Source organism: Ahaetulla prasina, unplaced genomic scaffold, assembly GCF_028640845.1.
Source record: "Ahaetulla prasina isolate Xishuangbanna unplaced genomic scaffold, ASM2864084v1 Contig38, whole genome shotgun sequence".
In the NCBI taxonomy this organism is placed as follows: Eukaryota; Metazoa; Chordata; class Lepidosauria; order Squamata; family Colubridae; genus Ahaetulla; species Ahaetulla prasina.
This window is the reverse complement of record NW_026682153.1, coordinates 4,575-16,871: the sequence shown is the minus strand read 5'-3', so window position 1 is coordinate 16,871 and position 12,297 is coordinate 4,575. Positions and strand designations below refer to the sequence as shown.

The following is a 12,297-nucleotide window of genomic DNA, read 5'->3' as shown; positions in this document are numbered from 1 at the left end:
TGTGAAAGAATTATGGCCTATTTATAAATAGTTAAATGCGGAGAATCAGTGTTTGACATAAAATCATTGTTTGTAAACCAGTTTGTCTTCACTGTTGCCCATGTTACAATTTCCACTTTCACAGATTGTAGAGTACCTCAGAAAGGAAACTTATCAAAGAAAATTATTCAGAAATTGGAGACTCTTCACTTTTTGTTCCTTTAGCTTTTTTGATGGGATGTTCTTGGTAGAATTGTTTGTCTTGGGTGATAACTGTTATCTTGTTTATCTTCTGTGGAGAAGTAGAGATTCCTGAATGACTGTTGGTTCTGTTGCCTCTGCTTAGCAGAATGGTGAAGCTCACAGGAAGCCCTCGTTCCTAACAGATGAAGATGAGATAATATTTTAAATAATGGAATCAAATTACATTTGAACTTGAAGTTGTCAAGAGAATGACAAAGATGTAGAGATAGGTTTTATATATATACATACATGCATGCATACCTTCAAATGTTTTTCAGCTTCAACCCTAACATCCCGCTAATTGTGTTCAGTGGTCATGGCACATGAAGTCTGGCAACATCTAAAGATGTTTTGGAAATAATTCCATCTTAACACAGTTAGTATCATGTAAGCACTGGGGGTGACCTTGAAAAAATTTAAATAGAATTGTACATGGCTAGTTCTTGGCTGGGGTGGCTACTAGGAAATCCCAGGTATATTGAAAAGATGAAAAAAAACATCCTGAAAGAAGACAAGGACCGACCACTTCCACATCATTTTCAATCCTGCTTCCTCCCTCCATGGATGTGACCATGTAGTCACTAGGAGTTAATTCAACAGGGACCATTTATCTTTTAAAAACTCCCAAGTCCTGTCCTGAGCACCAACTTTGATTTTGCTTATAGTATTACATGAGGCTGTTTTGTAATCACCTCATTACCTGTGATTTCCTTGAAATTCCTCTTCTGTTGCATTAGTATCTTCAAACCCATTTTGGAAATAATTGCTAAGTGAAGAATTGGGCAATGGTGTTAGCTCTTCTGATGTAATAATTATTGCAAATTATTGTTGCAAAAGAACTGAAATAGCAGAGTACTTGCATAGTTTTAATGCAAGCATCCTGTTGCAGTTGAACTGCTGCTTCCTATTACATATGTAGCCCAGCTGACTTGGCTACTGTTTGCATTTAGTTATTATGCACATTTGACTTTAAGCACTACTGTTCAGAAGTAAGTATAGTTACAAGCATAAAAGTAAGGAAATGCTAAAGTATACTTACTGCCTAATTCCTACTTTAAGAACAGATAATTGAATGTAATTACCTTTTCTTTTAAAAAGCTGTAATCTTAGAAGAGACCACAGTCCTTTAGGTTCTCTTTGATGATTACATCTGTTACTGCATCAAATACAAATTTGACGTTCTGTGTATCTGTGGCACAAGTCATGTGACTATAAATTTCTTTTGCATCTTTTCTCATGTTTAGATCAAGAAACTGAAGCTTGATGTAATTGCCTGCATCTTCAAATGTATTGGGGCCTGTTGGGAAAAGGAAACGGGGAAAACATAAACTAAACAAGTGCTAAAAAGTATCACTTATTGTTTGTTTACAAAGAGGGCCTTAGATCTAACAGCATTTTCTCCTGGTGGAAATGAAAAAGAAATGGTATGTTGCCTTGAGTTCCTGAAGGAAAGGCAATGTAAATGTAATAATTTGCTTACTCCTCCATATTGTTGCCTACATCATCCCCAAATCTTGATTAGTATTGAAGGGGCAGGTAAAATCACTAACAGATTTCTTGCACCAATGGAAATATCCTACACATCTTTCAGTCCAGGGGTATGCATTTCCATCTGCATCTTGGAACATGATTTTTTAATGTAATATTAGGGCTATATTATTTTGGTGGGTTGACCCACAACTTATTTTATTATCGGAACTGTTATAAGCAGTTCTTGAACAGAAAGAACCCAATAAAAATGCTCATGTTCCCCAGTTTCTTTCATATGAATATTATACAGCATAAAAAGTAATAACAAAACATGTAAATTGAAATGGGTAGTTCTCTTTTCGACAGTAAGCCTGGCAAGCCTTTAGAATGTAACTGAAGTCATTTTTAAAGCTTAAGTGTAATAACTTCTTTATTGTGTTATTTTATAGAATGATTTTTAAATCAATTGAATTTAAGTTGTCTGTATGAATTTCTTACTGAATTGATACTTTTCCATTTCAATAGTAAATTAAATTCAAACCTAGCACTTTGTTCATCAATGTATAAAGTATCATTTACTTATTATGAAATTTATTTGCCACCCATCTTGTAGCCAACAACTCTGGGCATTAATTATGTTCTTAACAGGTTTTCTTCAATCTAAATCCTCACCAAATGTATTGAGCTGCTATAATTTTAAGCCAGTGAAACTTCTAGACAGGCTGTTTGGGAATATTGATAATTAATCCATTCCATGTGTGGAAGTTACTTAGTTGGGGAAACTGCCCCAGTACACTCGTGTAAGAGGAAAGCCTTTTTCTTATTTAGCTCTTTTAGCAAATTATTTTGGCTTTCATGAAAATGAGGAAAATGTTCTAACTCACCATCATAGTCAGGGAAGCAAATGCTGAGATGTACTTTCTTGATTTTTTCCTCAAAGAGGTCCTTCTTGTTCAAGAAAAGAATTATGGAAGTGGCAGCAAAGAACTTGTGATTACATATACTGTTGAAGAGATGCAAAGATTCATGCATGCGGTTCTAAAGAGAAGAACTTTAAAAAGTTAAGTTTAAAAGGAACAGTGGTACCCGAGGCTACCTAATATTTTATTAAATAGTCTGTTAATTTAAGCAAAAATAAACATTTCAATAAATATTTAAAATAAATGGTATGCAGTCAACAATGATGGGAAGCAGTGTTTAAAAATCAAATTCCTGGAGATGGTTTCCTAAGAGTTAAATCATTTGTTTCTAGAATATTAACATTTCACATTGAAAAATGCAAAAAACTACCAAGAAATAAACAGCATCATATACATTTCAGACAACTTGCAAGAAGTGGATCCAGACAAAACGTTTCAAGGGAGCAGTCCTGCCTTTCCCTTTGCTGATCTAAATGCTGTATTCCCACCCAGTGCACTTTGGTATTGGATTACAAAATAATACTGATATCACAAAATTGATTCTATATCTTCTTAGCAACCTGGTGCATTTAATCAAAGTTTTTATAATGCTAGCTGGAAGATAAAAATAAGCTGTTGAGAGCTGTGTTTTTGTGGCTTTGTCACTCTTAATTCCAATGCAAGAAGGGAAATGCTCCATCCTTCAATCTCAAAGGCTAAGCAACTTTTTAGAAGTTTAGAAAACATTGAGATGATGAGTTTATGCTAACTTAAATTGGCTGCCCTGTGGCACATTTGCAAAATGTTTGTTCCAGTGGATATACTGTAACAAAGGGAGTACTTGGTCTAGACTAGATCATCATCTAGTCCATTTATTTTTTTAAAAAACGACAAATACTTTCTGAAACTGGACAAAAATTGATCCCACTTTGACCTGCAGCAACTCCTTAAGCAAAACTAGGAATTCTTATTCCAGATTGTTTTGTTACTTGGGCTTGAATAAGAGCAGCATAATTCCAAAAAAACACCTTACTGGCTACCTTTAAAGTTCCTTTAATTTTCCCTTCTCTGGTTATAATCAGGCAATTATAAAGTTATGGCATTCTTTATGAGCTTGGAGTAGAAAGGGTGACTAAGTTTGTCTTTATGGGGCTGATGAATTTCAAAGCAGAACCATGTTTGGAACTGTCGTCATATACAATTTGAGCTAGCAAACATACCATGTCATCGTCTTCTACCAAGACCATGTCATACGCACTAAGAGCGCCACAAAAGATGATGCAGGTCACCCCTTCAAAGCAGTGGATCCACTTTTTGCGCTCTGATCTCTGCCCACCTACATCAAACATTCTGGAGAAAGAAGAATTGTGCATGTTACAATGATGCTGGAACATTTGAAACCAGGGAAAACATCTTCCGAAAGCAATGTCTTTTCAATGAACAGATGCCTGGACCTTTAGAACAAAGTATATTTGCAGTCGATCACACTGGTTAAAGATGCACGTGGCAGCAACTATTCAGCCTCTCACAATTCACACATGTGTAGGCTTTCGACTCATAGTTTTCAAAATTCCTGGATCTTGGAGATTATGAAATTGAACTGGAAGTCATCCAGAAGACACAATTTTGGGGAAATCTACTTAGACAAAGATGTGAAGATTACAATATAATTCAGAAAAGTACTTCCCATTTTTCAGTCAAATATTTAACAACAACACCCCCCCCTGAAACAATAGATATCAAACTAGAAATAGAAACACCTTGAAAAGTTAAGCTTTTGCTAGGGGCACAAAGAGACATAGTATTAATGTTATTCCTAAACCTGCCCTGCTGATAATGGCCAACTTTACATGTTAGGTTAAAAAAGTGCGGCAAAAAGACTTCTAGATGCCCAAATGCCCTGAACATTGAAGGGTGTACAAGAGGAGGAAAGGCAAAATAGAACTAAAATAGGATTTATACATCTTGAAAATTGGTTGGAGAAAATGGAAAGAAAAAGTTACCATTTCAGAGCAAAGAAGATACTGAGAGGTTTTGCTCACCTGAAATTAAGATCCTTGACAGAGAACTTTGTCTCTATGATACCTGTGGTCTTAACTCGGGATCGCAATACATCCTGTTCATTGGGAAGATAGTTGGGAGCGGTGATCCTGTCCAGCTGATTAAGATAGCTACGGAAGAATGAGATGCAATATCATTTCTTAGCATGGCATAGGATTATATAATAGCATGTGCCATATGCCATCTATATTTTAATGTGATAGAACAGTTTCCTAAAGCTTTAATGGCTTGAGCAGGATTTTGAACCCATATCTTCCAGAAATATCAAACTGAAGTTACTATGATTTAATCTCAACATATTCTGCTTTCCTTTGTATACCACTAAAGAAAATGTGCTATAAGCATTGGTTATCACCTGGCTAATGTAGCTAGGGCAGAAACGGCAAACATCTGCTGTTTGAGGTTTTGTTAGGACTGCACAGCAATTGCAAGTTATTGTTAATGCTAACAGAGTTTTTTACCATTTATTTTCCAATGTGTTGTATTATCGTATATATTTGGCTCTATTTACCCTTATAGTTGCATAAACATTTTGTAAATGCAGCCTTTGCCAATTCAGTGCCTTCTAAATATATTGGATGATAAAGCTTTTTGTCGTATAGGAACTATAGTCCATTACATATGAAAGGTATTGGCTTAGGAATGAAGTCTGAAAGGATTTAGTAGACTTCTGATGCAAAATGTTAATTGGGGTAAAGAGACGCAACTTTTAGTTAAGCAAGGACAGTAGGAATTTGGAGGGGTATGCACCCCATATTATATCTACATATTGTAGTAATATTTGCTCCCAAAATGCTAAATTCCCCTTTGAAATTGAACCAAATATTAGTACAGAATTATGCAAGTAAATAGTTTGAATCCTGTTTGATCAATCAGGTAAGTGTAATATTGCAGACATGTATACCCAAAACCAAGTGCACAATGAAATTCAGTGGCTGATATAGTCAGGAGTTGCAGTCTCAGAAGTGACACTGTTAACTGAGACTGTTAAAGAAAATCATAACATCATGGGAAACTAGCAGGCTTACTTACAGTACTTATTTTCTTCTCCTAAATCAAATACGGATAACAAGGAGTCCTTGGGCTGTGGGATAATTTATTGAAAATGTTCACTAACTTCCATAGTACTTATTCAAGATTCTTTTAACTGGAATGTCTCCTTCCTGAATTCTCTCCTACCTTCCAAATTATTATACCACTGAGTCTCCAAAGAATCTTTATTCTTTATTCTTTATTCTTTATTCATTATTATTATTATTATTATTATTATTATTATTATTATTATTATTATTATTATTATTATTATTATTATTATTATTATTATTATTTATTTATTTATTTATTTATTTATTTATTCAGTGAATCTTTATTCACTGAATCTTGAGTCTTTAAAGACCTATGCAAGGATCCTTTTTGTAGACTTTAGTTCAGCATTCAATACCATCATTCCAGACATTCTTCTAACTAAGCTAAACCAGCTACAGGTACCGGAACAGACTTGTAAGTGGATCACAAGCTTCCTAACAAACAGGAAGCAGCAGGTGAAGCTAAGCAAGATCACATCAAATACCTGTACAATTAGCACAGGGGCCCCCCAAGGCTGTGTGCTCTCCCCACTTCTCTCTGTATACCAATGACTGCATCTCCAACGATCCATCTGTTAAGCTACTGAAGTTCGAGATGACACAACAGTGATTGGTCTCATTTGAGACAATGACGAATCCGCATAGACGAGAGGTCGAACGACTAGCCTTGTGGTGCAACCAAAACAATCTGGAACTGAACACACTCAAAACCGTAGAAATGGTGGTAGACTTTAGGAGAAACCCTTCCATACTTCCACCTCTCACAATACTTGACAACACAGTATCAACAGTAGAAACCTTCAAATTTCTGGGTTCTATCATATCGCAAGATCTCAAATGGACAGCTAACATCAAACATCATTAAAAAGGACAACAAAGAATGTTCTTTCTGCGCCAACTCAGTAAGCTCAAACTGCCCAAGGAGCTGCTGATCCAGTTCTACAGAGGAATTATTGAGTCTGTCATTTGCACCTCTATAACTGTCTGGTTCGGTTCTGCAACCCAACAAGAAAAACACAGACTTCAGAGGATAATTAGAACTGCAGAAAAAATAATTGCTACCAACCTGCCTTCCATTGAGGACCTGTATACTGCACGAATCAAGAAGAGGGCCATGAAAATATTTACAGATCCCTCACATCCTGAACATAAACTGTTTCAACTCCTACCCTCAAAACGACACACCAGAACAACTAGACACAAGAACAGTTTTTCCCGAAGGCCATCACTCTGCTAAACAAATAATTCCATCAACACTGTCAGACTATTTACTGAATCTGCACTACTATTAATCGTCTCATAGTTCCCATCACCAATCTCTTTCCACTTATGACTGTATGACTATAACTTGTTGCTGGCAATCCTTGTGATTTATATTGATATACTGACCATCAATTGTGTTGTAAATGTTGTACCTTGATGAACGTATCTTTTCTTTTATGTACACTGAGAGTATATGCACCAAGACAAATTCCTTGTGTGTCCAATCACACTTGGCCAATAAAATTCTATTCTATTCTATTCTATTCTATTCAAAATAATGACATTCCTATTCATTCCTTCATAAAGAGTTTGGAAAAGCAATAATTGAAAGCTCAGAATAAACCTAAGAAAACATGTTCTCCTTTATCTTAATCAGATAAGATTAGAAACCAATCTTATCAAAAATGCATCTTCAGAAGAAGGGTTTAGAAAGCCACGCAAGTTCTGATAAGTGTTGGGGTCCTGCTGGAAGCAATATTAGATCCTCTCTGTGCTCACTGCGAAGGTCTTTTCCTGAAAGCACACACAGCATGCTTTCGAAAATACAAATCTGCCACTAGTGCAAAAGTAGTTTAGGACTATAGTAAATTGACCAATGAGGATACAGGATCACAATCCTTTGAGGGGGCTTAATTGCCTTCCCAATAAAGTAATCTTTCATAGATGCAATAGTTGGCTCAGACTTACTATGCAGCAGAATCATTGAGCTGATATTCAGCTGCTCGCTCAAAGCAGGCTTGAACTCCTCCATCAGCCCATAGTTTCTTTATACAATTCACCAATTCTGGGGGCATCGTACCCTCTTCAACCGAATCGGCCAAACTGTACAGCTGCCGTTGCTCATCCTATTAAAAACACAGAGTCCATAAGCACAATCTTGTTTCCTTGGAGGCTGGATATGGAATTAAAGGCTCAATATTCATCTTCATGTTGTTATGAGGTCACCTATATGAGTTGTCCATGGTTTTCAGTTGGGAAATTCTAGCTTGCAGAGACAAGTTTTATATGACCATTGCATCATTGTATTGGGTTGGACTAGAAGACCTCTAAGGTCCCTTCCAACTCTGTTATTCTATTCTATTCTATTCTATTCTATTCTATTCTATTCTATTCTATTCTATTCTATTCTATTCTCAAATTACAGTCCTTTGCTACAATATTTGTATCAGGTTTTTCTAGGGCTGAATACTAGGTAACTGAATGCATCAGACTAGAAAACACCAAGCATGAAGAAGGAAGAAAACAGAGAAGCATGTAGAAGAAAGAACACTGAATTCCAGTGATGCAGTGGTTAAAATGCAGTATTGCAGGCTGCTAACTCTGCCCACTGCCTGGAATTTGATCCAGGTGGGACTCAAGGTTGACTCAACCTTCCATCCTTGTAAGGTTGGTAAAATGAGGATCCAAATTGTTGGGGCAATATGCTGACATTTAAAATCACCCAGAGAGTGCTGTAAAGCACTATGGGGTGGTATATAAGTCTAAGTACTATTATTATTTGTACTGGGAAGAAAAAAAAATAGAAGAAAGCAATAACTGCAAGTGACGACATATCAGCTTCTTTCATCATGGGGGAACTTTGGTTGATCCTGGCTTGTCCATCAAAAGTATTTCTGCTAATGAAATGCTATTGTGTATTGCCATTCTGGTACAACTGTAGCGGTTTCTTCCAAAATGGCATTTTTTTCCAGTACCATGTGGTTGATTAGTTGATGTCTTACACATTTTCAGCAGTATCTTTCCCCTTTTTTTCTTTTTTTAAAGCACATTACTTCTGTTATGAATTGTAAGAGGTAAGACTGTTTTGAGAATAACTCAGGTCAGTTGTGGCGTAATTGTTCTATGAATCAGCTCTTGCACATTGCTGGATGGGAAACAAACAATGCTCTCCAAAGCTTTCTTTAATCACCAGGTGGCGCTCTGCACACCTATTTAGGTTGTGTAGCAAAAAAAGTGACCCACTGTGTTTGTGCAACATACTTACCCATGGTTACGGAATCATAGTTTAAACAGTTCATCAAATGTCTGGAGTTGTATTCAGTATGGAATACTGAACCATAAGAAACCACATTGTCTAAGTTATTAGTCTACACTGTAAAAGGCAGTGTTCATTTTACTTATGGTATAATCCTTATGCCACACAAAATCCTAAGAGATTTTGTGTGGCATAAGCTCTAGGGCACAGGTTGTATTGCTACCAAAAAGCAGTTTTGAGTGTGGTTGTTTTCCACAAACCATCTGTATTTCTTGCATGTTATCACTATTTGCACACTTGATATCCCTGTTCTGGAACTCTGTGTGTGTGTATGTGTGTGTGTCTCTCTCTCTGTGTGTATTCTGTCCTTATATATTGCACCTGAACACAGTACATCTTTTAAGCTTCTAGAACAGGGCTGTCAAACTTGTGGCCCATGGGCTGGATGTGTCATGTGCTGGCCATGCCAATGCCCGGTTTAGCAAAGGGGATAAAAGTCATGATATGTCATGTGACAATGCCATGATGATGCAAGTTTGACACCCCTGTTTTAGAATGTCCTCCAATGTTAGTTTTTTTTTTAATAAAGCCATATTCTTTAGTTTTCTATTATTTTTAACCCATAAGGAAAATATGTATAAACCATAGAATAAAATTTAGTGAAACAGCATGATATGCATTCTGGACTATCATTTAAACATCCCATGTTTAACATCTTGGGCTCAAATTTAAAAATGTTTATATCAGTCTCCTTGTCTCAGCTATATGCAAACAGCCATACATCAACCCCGATCCCAGCCTGATCAAATTGAAAACATTTTTTCTATGTAAAAGGAAAAAATAATTGCTCTGTGCTATGTACGTGCAGCAGACAATATTTTTTTAAAAAAATCAAGACTTCAATTATGCCATAGTGGCCACCTTTTCACTTTTTCGACACCTCCAACCAGCCTTCTTGTATTGCATTCTGATTTTTAGCCATTGTCATTGCTTTCTGGAGAACACATGTTACAAATCCAGTATGCTATTGGTAATACTCACCCCTCGGCCTGAATCAGCAAAATCTATGCCTAGAGTAGTCATGGCCCTGATGATTGATAAGATGGATTGAAGTATGTTGCTATATATGATTGCTTTGAACTCCAGACATTCTTCTTCTGTGTAGCCATCTTGATGGATAATTCTGTAGCACAAAGAGAGAAAAAAGAATCCAGGTCCTGAATATAAAATGCTACCATAGATTTCATTCCAAAGCTTATTACTAGTTTGTTCTTTTATTTTACTCTCCACCTGCCAAGGAATCTGTGCATTTCAACAAGGATTGCAGACAAATCTGAGTATTGTTACTCATTCACTAAGTGAAATGTTAACATCTGGTGGAGCCTGTTGTGTCTAAACTCTGATCTCCTCAACTTTTCCTCTTTAACATTCTCAACATTATAGCTTCCATTATCAATTCCTCTCTCTCTTCTCCCCACTTCTGCTTTTTATAGCAATTCATCTAGCAGGGAATTTGAGTACTTAAGTTTGTTCCAACCTATGAGTACTACTGTTAGTTTGGGTGATCCAAACATCAGCTTGGCACATCAGTTTTCTGCTGTAGAAGGTTCAGTAGAACTTCTGAGTTCTTGCATGAATGGGGACATACTACTTGTCTGGAACAGGTAAAGCAGATGCACTTTTCCTCAAGAAGGTGTTATTGGTAAGGCCATGTTCTTGCCCCTATACACTCTGAGGCACTTTTTGGAATTTAAATGCCAAGTGCTGCGCCACCCTAATTTTGATACTGTCGATGAGTCTTGTAGCAATAATTAATGCTTGCTGTGATAATTGTGCTCTCTGTCTTCAGTGCAGCTTGCACGTGCCTAGAATCACTTGTTTTAAACTTAATTTAGTTCCTACATTGTTCATTTAAAAAGACCATGCTAAAGGAAGAGCTACCCAAATGCACATGACCTTAAATGGTCATTTCCATCAACTAGCCTAAAAAAAGGACATCCAAACTTATGGGAGTTTTTTTAACCATATATGTAGGCAAGCAGTTATTGATGGCTCAATGATGTGCTGTTGTACGAAGTTATTTTTTCTTGAGCCTGCTCAGAATCAATTTATGAAGCAAACAGTTGCCACTTGTTGACCTCAGTTAGTTTAACCACATGCTATTTTTATGTGTCCTAAGCCTTCCATAATCAGTTTAAGTTATTTGCCTCAGCCCAGTTCTGCTGCCAACAACCTGAAAAGTATCTATAAATGTGAACCAATGTGGAACATCTAATTAAAAATGATACAGTTAACTTTTGAGATCCTGATCGCTGATCGTGAAGGGGATACTCACTTCATCTGTTTGACAATTGTACTCTTCCCTGACTCACCAGCACCTGGAATGAAAAATAGCTTAAGGTCAGAACTGCTTTGCAGACAAACAGAGGATGCTCTGAGTTAACTATGTATTGCTTTCCTACTGTAGTTATTGTGAGATCATCACTGGAAATATATTCAGCTACTATATTGATGAATTTGCTCCTGTAGGTCAGTCATTCTATTAGGGCATGGTTGGTTGGTTTACTAAATCAACCATAATGTTCTCTCACACACAAGTCTCAATAAGCATGACTTTGTTGTCTCATTCAGGTAGTCTCTTTCACAGCAATATTATAATGGCCTGTCATTGCTTTTTCAAGAATACTTTTCAACTTCCCAGTCTTAACAAACTTTGGAGATTTTCTTGTGATCTCTCATTCAAGTTGTAAATATGATTCAACACTCCTAGCATCCATGCACAGACAACAGGCATTATAACTAGACCATACACCATAATTTGCAAGACATGGCTATATTTATGCCTTGCACCAAAGCAAAAGTAAAATAAAACCATATGATAGCTTAGTGCAACTTGAAAAATTAGCCATTATGACTGGCCTACTACCATAAAGACAACATCATGGGGAACATAGATGTTTTTCTGCAAAGGAAAATCAATGATCAGTGATCTCAGAAGATTCGTCTCTGATGTTCATGCTTATATGTTAAATCTTATTGCAGGAGAGCTATTGGTAGTCCTTGACTTTCAACCATATGTTTAGCCACTGTTCAAATTTACAATGACACCAAAAAAGGTGAACCAGAACCAGTCACAGCATTCACATGTCATGTATTCAAAACTGAGTACTTGGCAATCAATTCTGGTTTTAATATCCATTGTGATTGTAAGTCAAGGACTAGTTCTGTAGTGCTTGACCCAACTAAAAAAAGATGACATGTAAAACAATGACTCAGCTCAAATATACTATGTCATATTTACGGAATGAACTGCAGTTGGCTA

General features: G+C 36.5%; 1 protein-coding gene across 1 annotated transcript; it reads right to left on the bottom strand.

Moving 5' to 3' along the window:
• LOC131187343 (guanine nucleotide-binding protein G(t) subunit alpha-2-like) lies at positions 1-11,409 on the bottom strand (the record flags this gene model as incomplete). Its single annotated transcript, XM_058161592.1, has 8 exons — positions 1-358; positions 1,305-1,519; positions 2,577-2,730; positions 3,812-3,941; positions 4,634-4,762; positions 7,688-7,845; positions 10,017-10,158; positions 11,311-11,409. Coding segments are annotated over 7 exons (1,003 nt in total), but the record flags the coding sequence as incomplete, so codon positions are not given.
• Between the last annotated feature and the right edge of the window lie 888 nt (positions 11,410-12,297).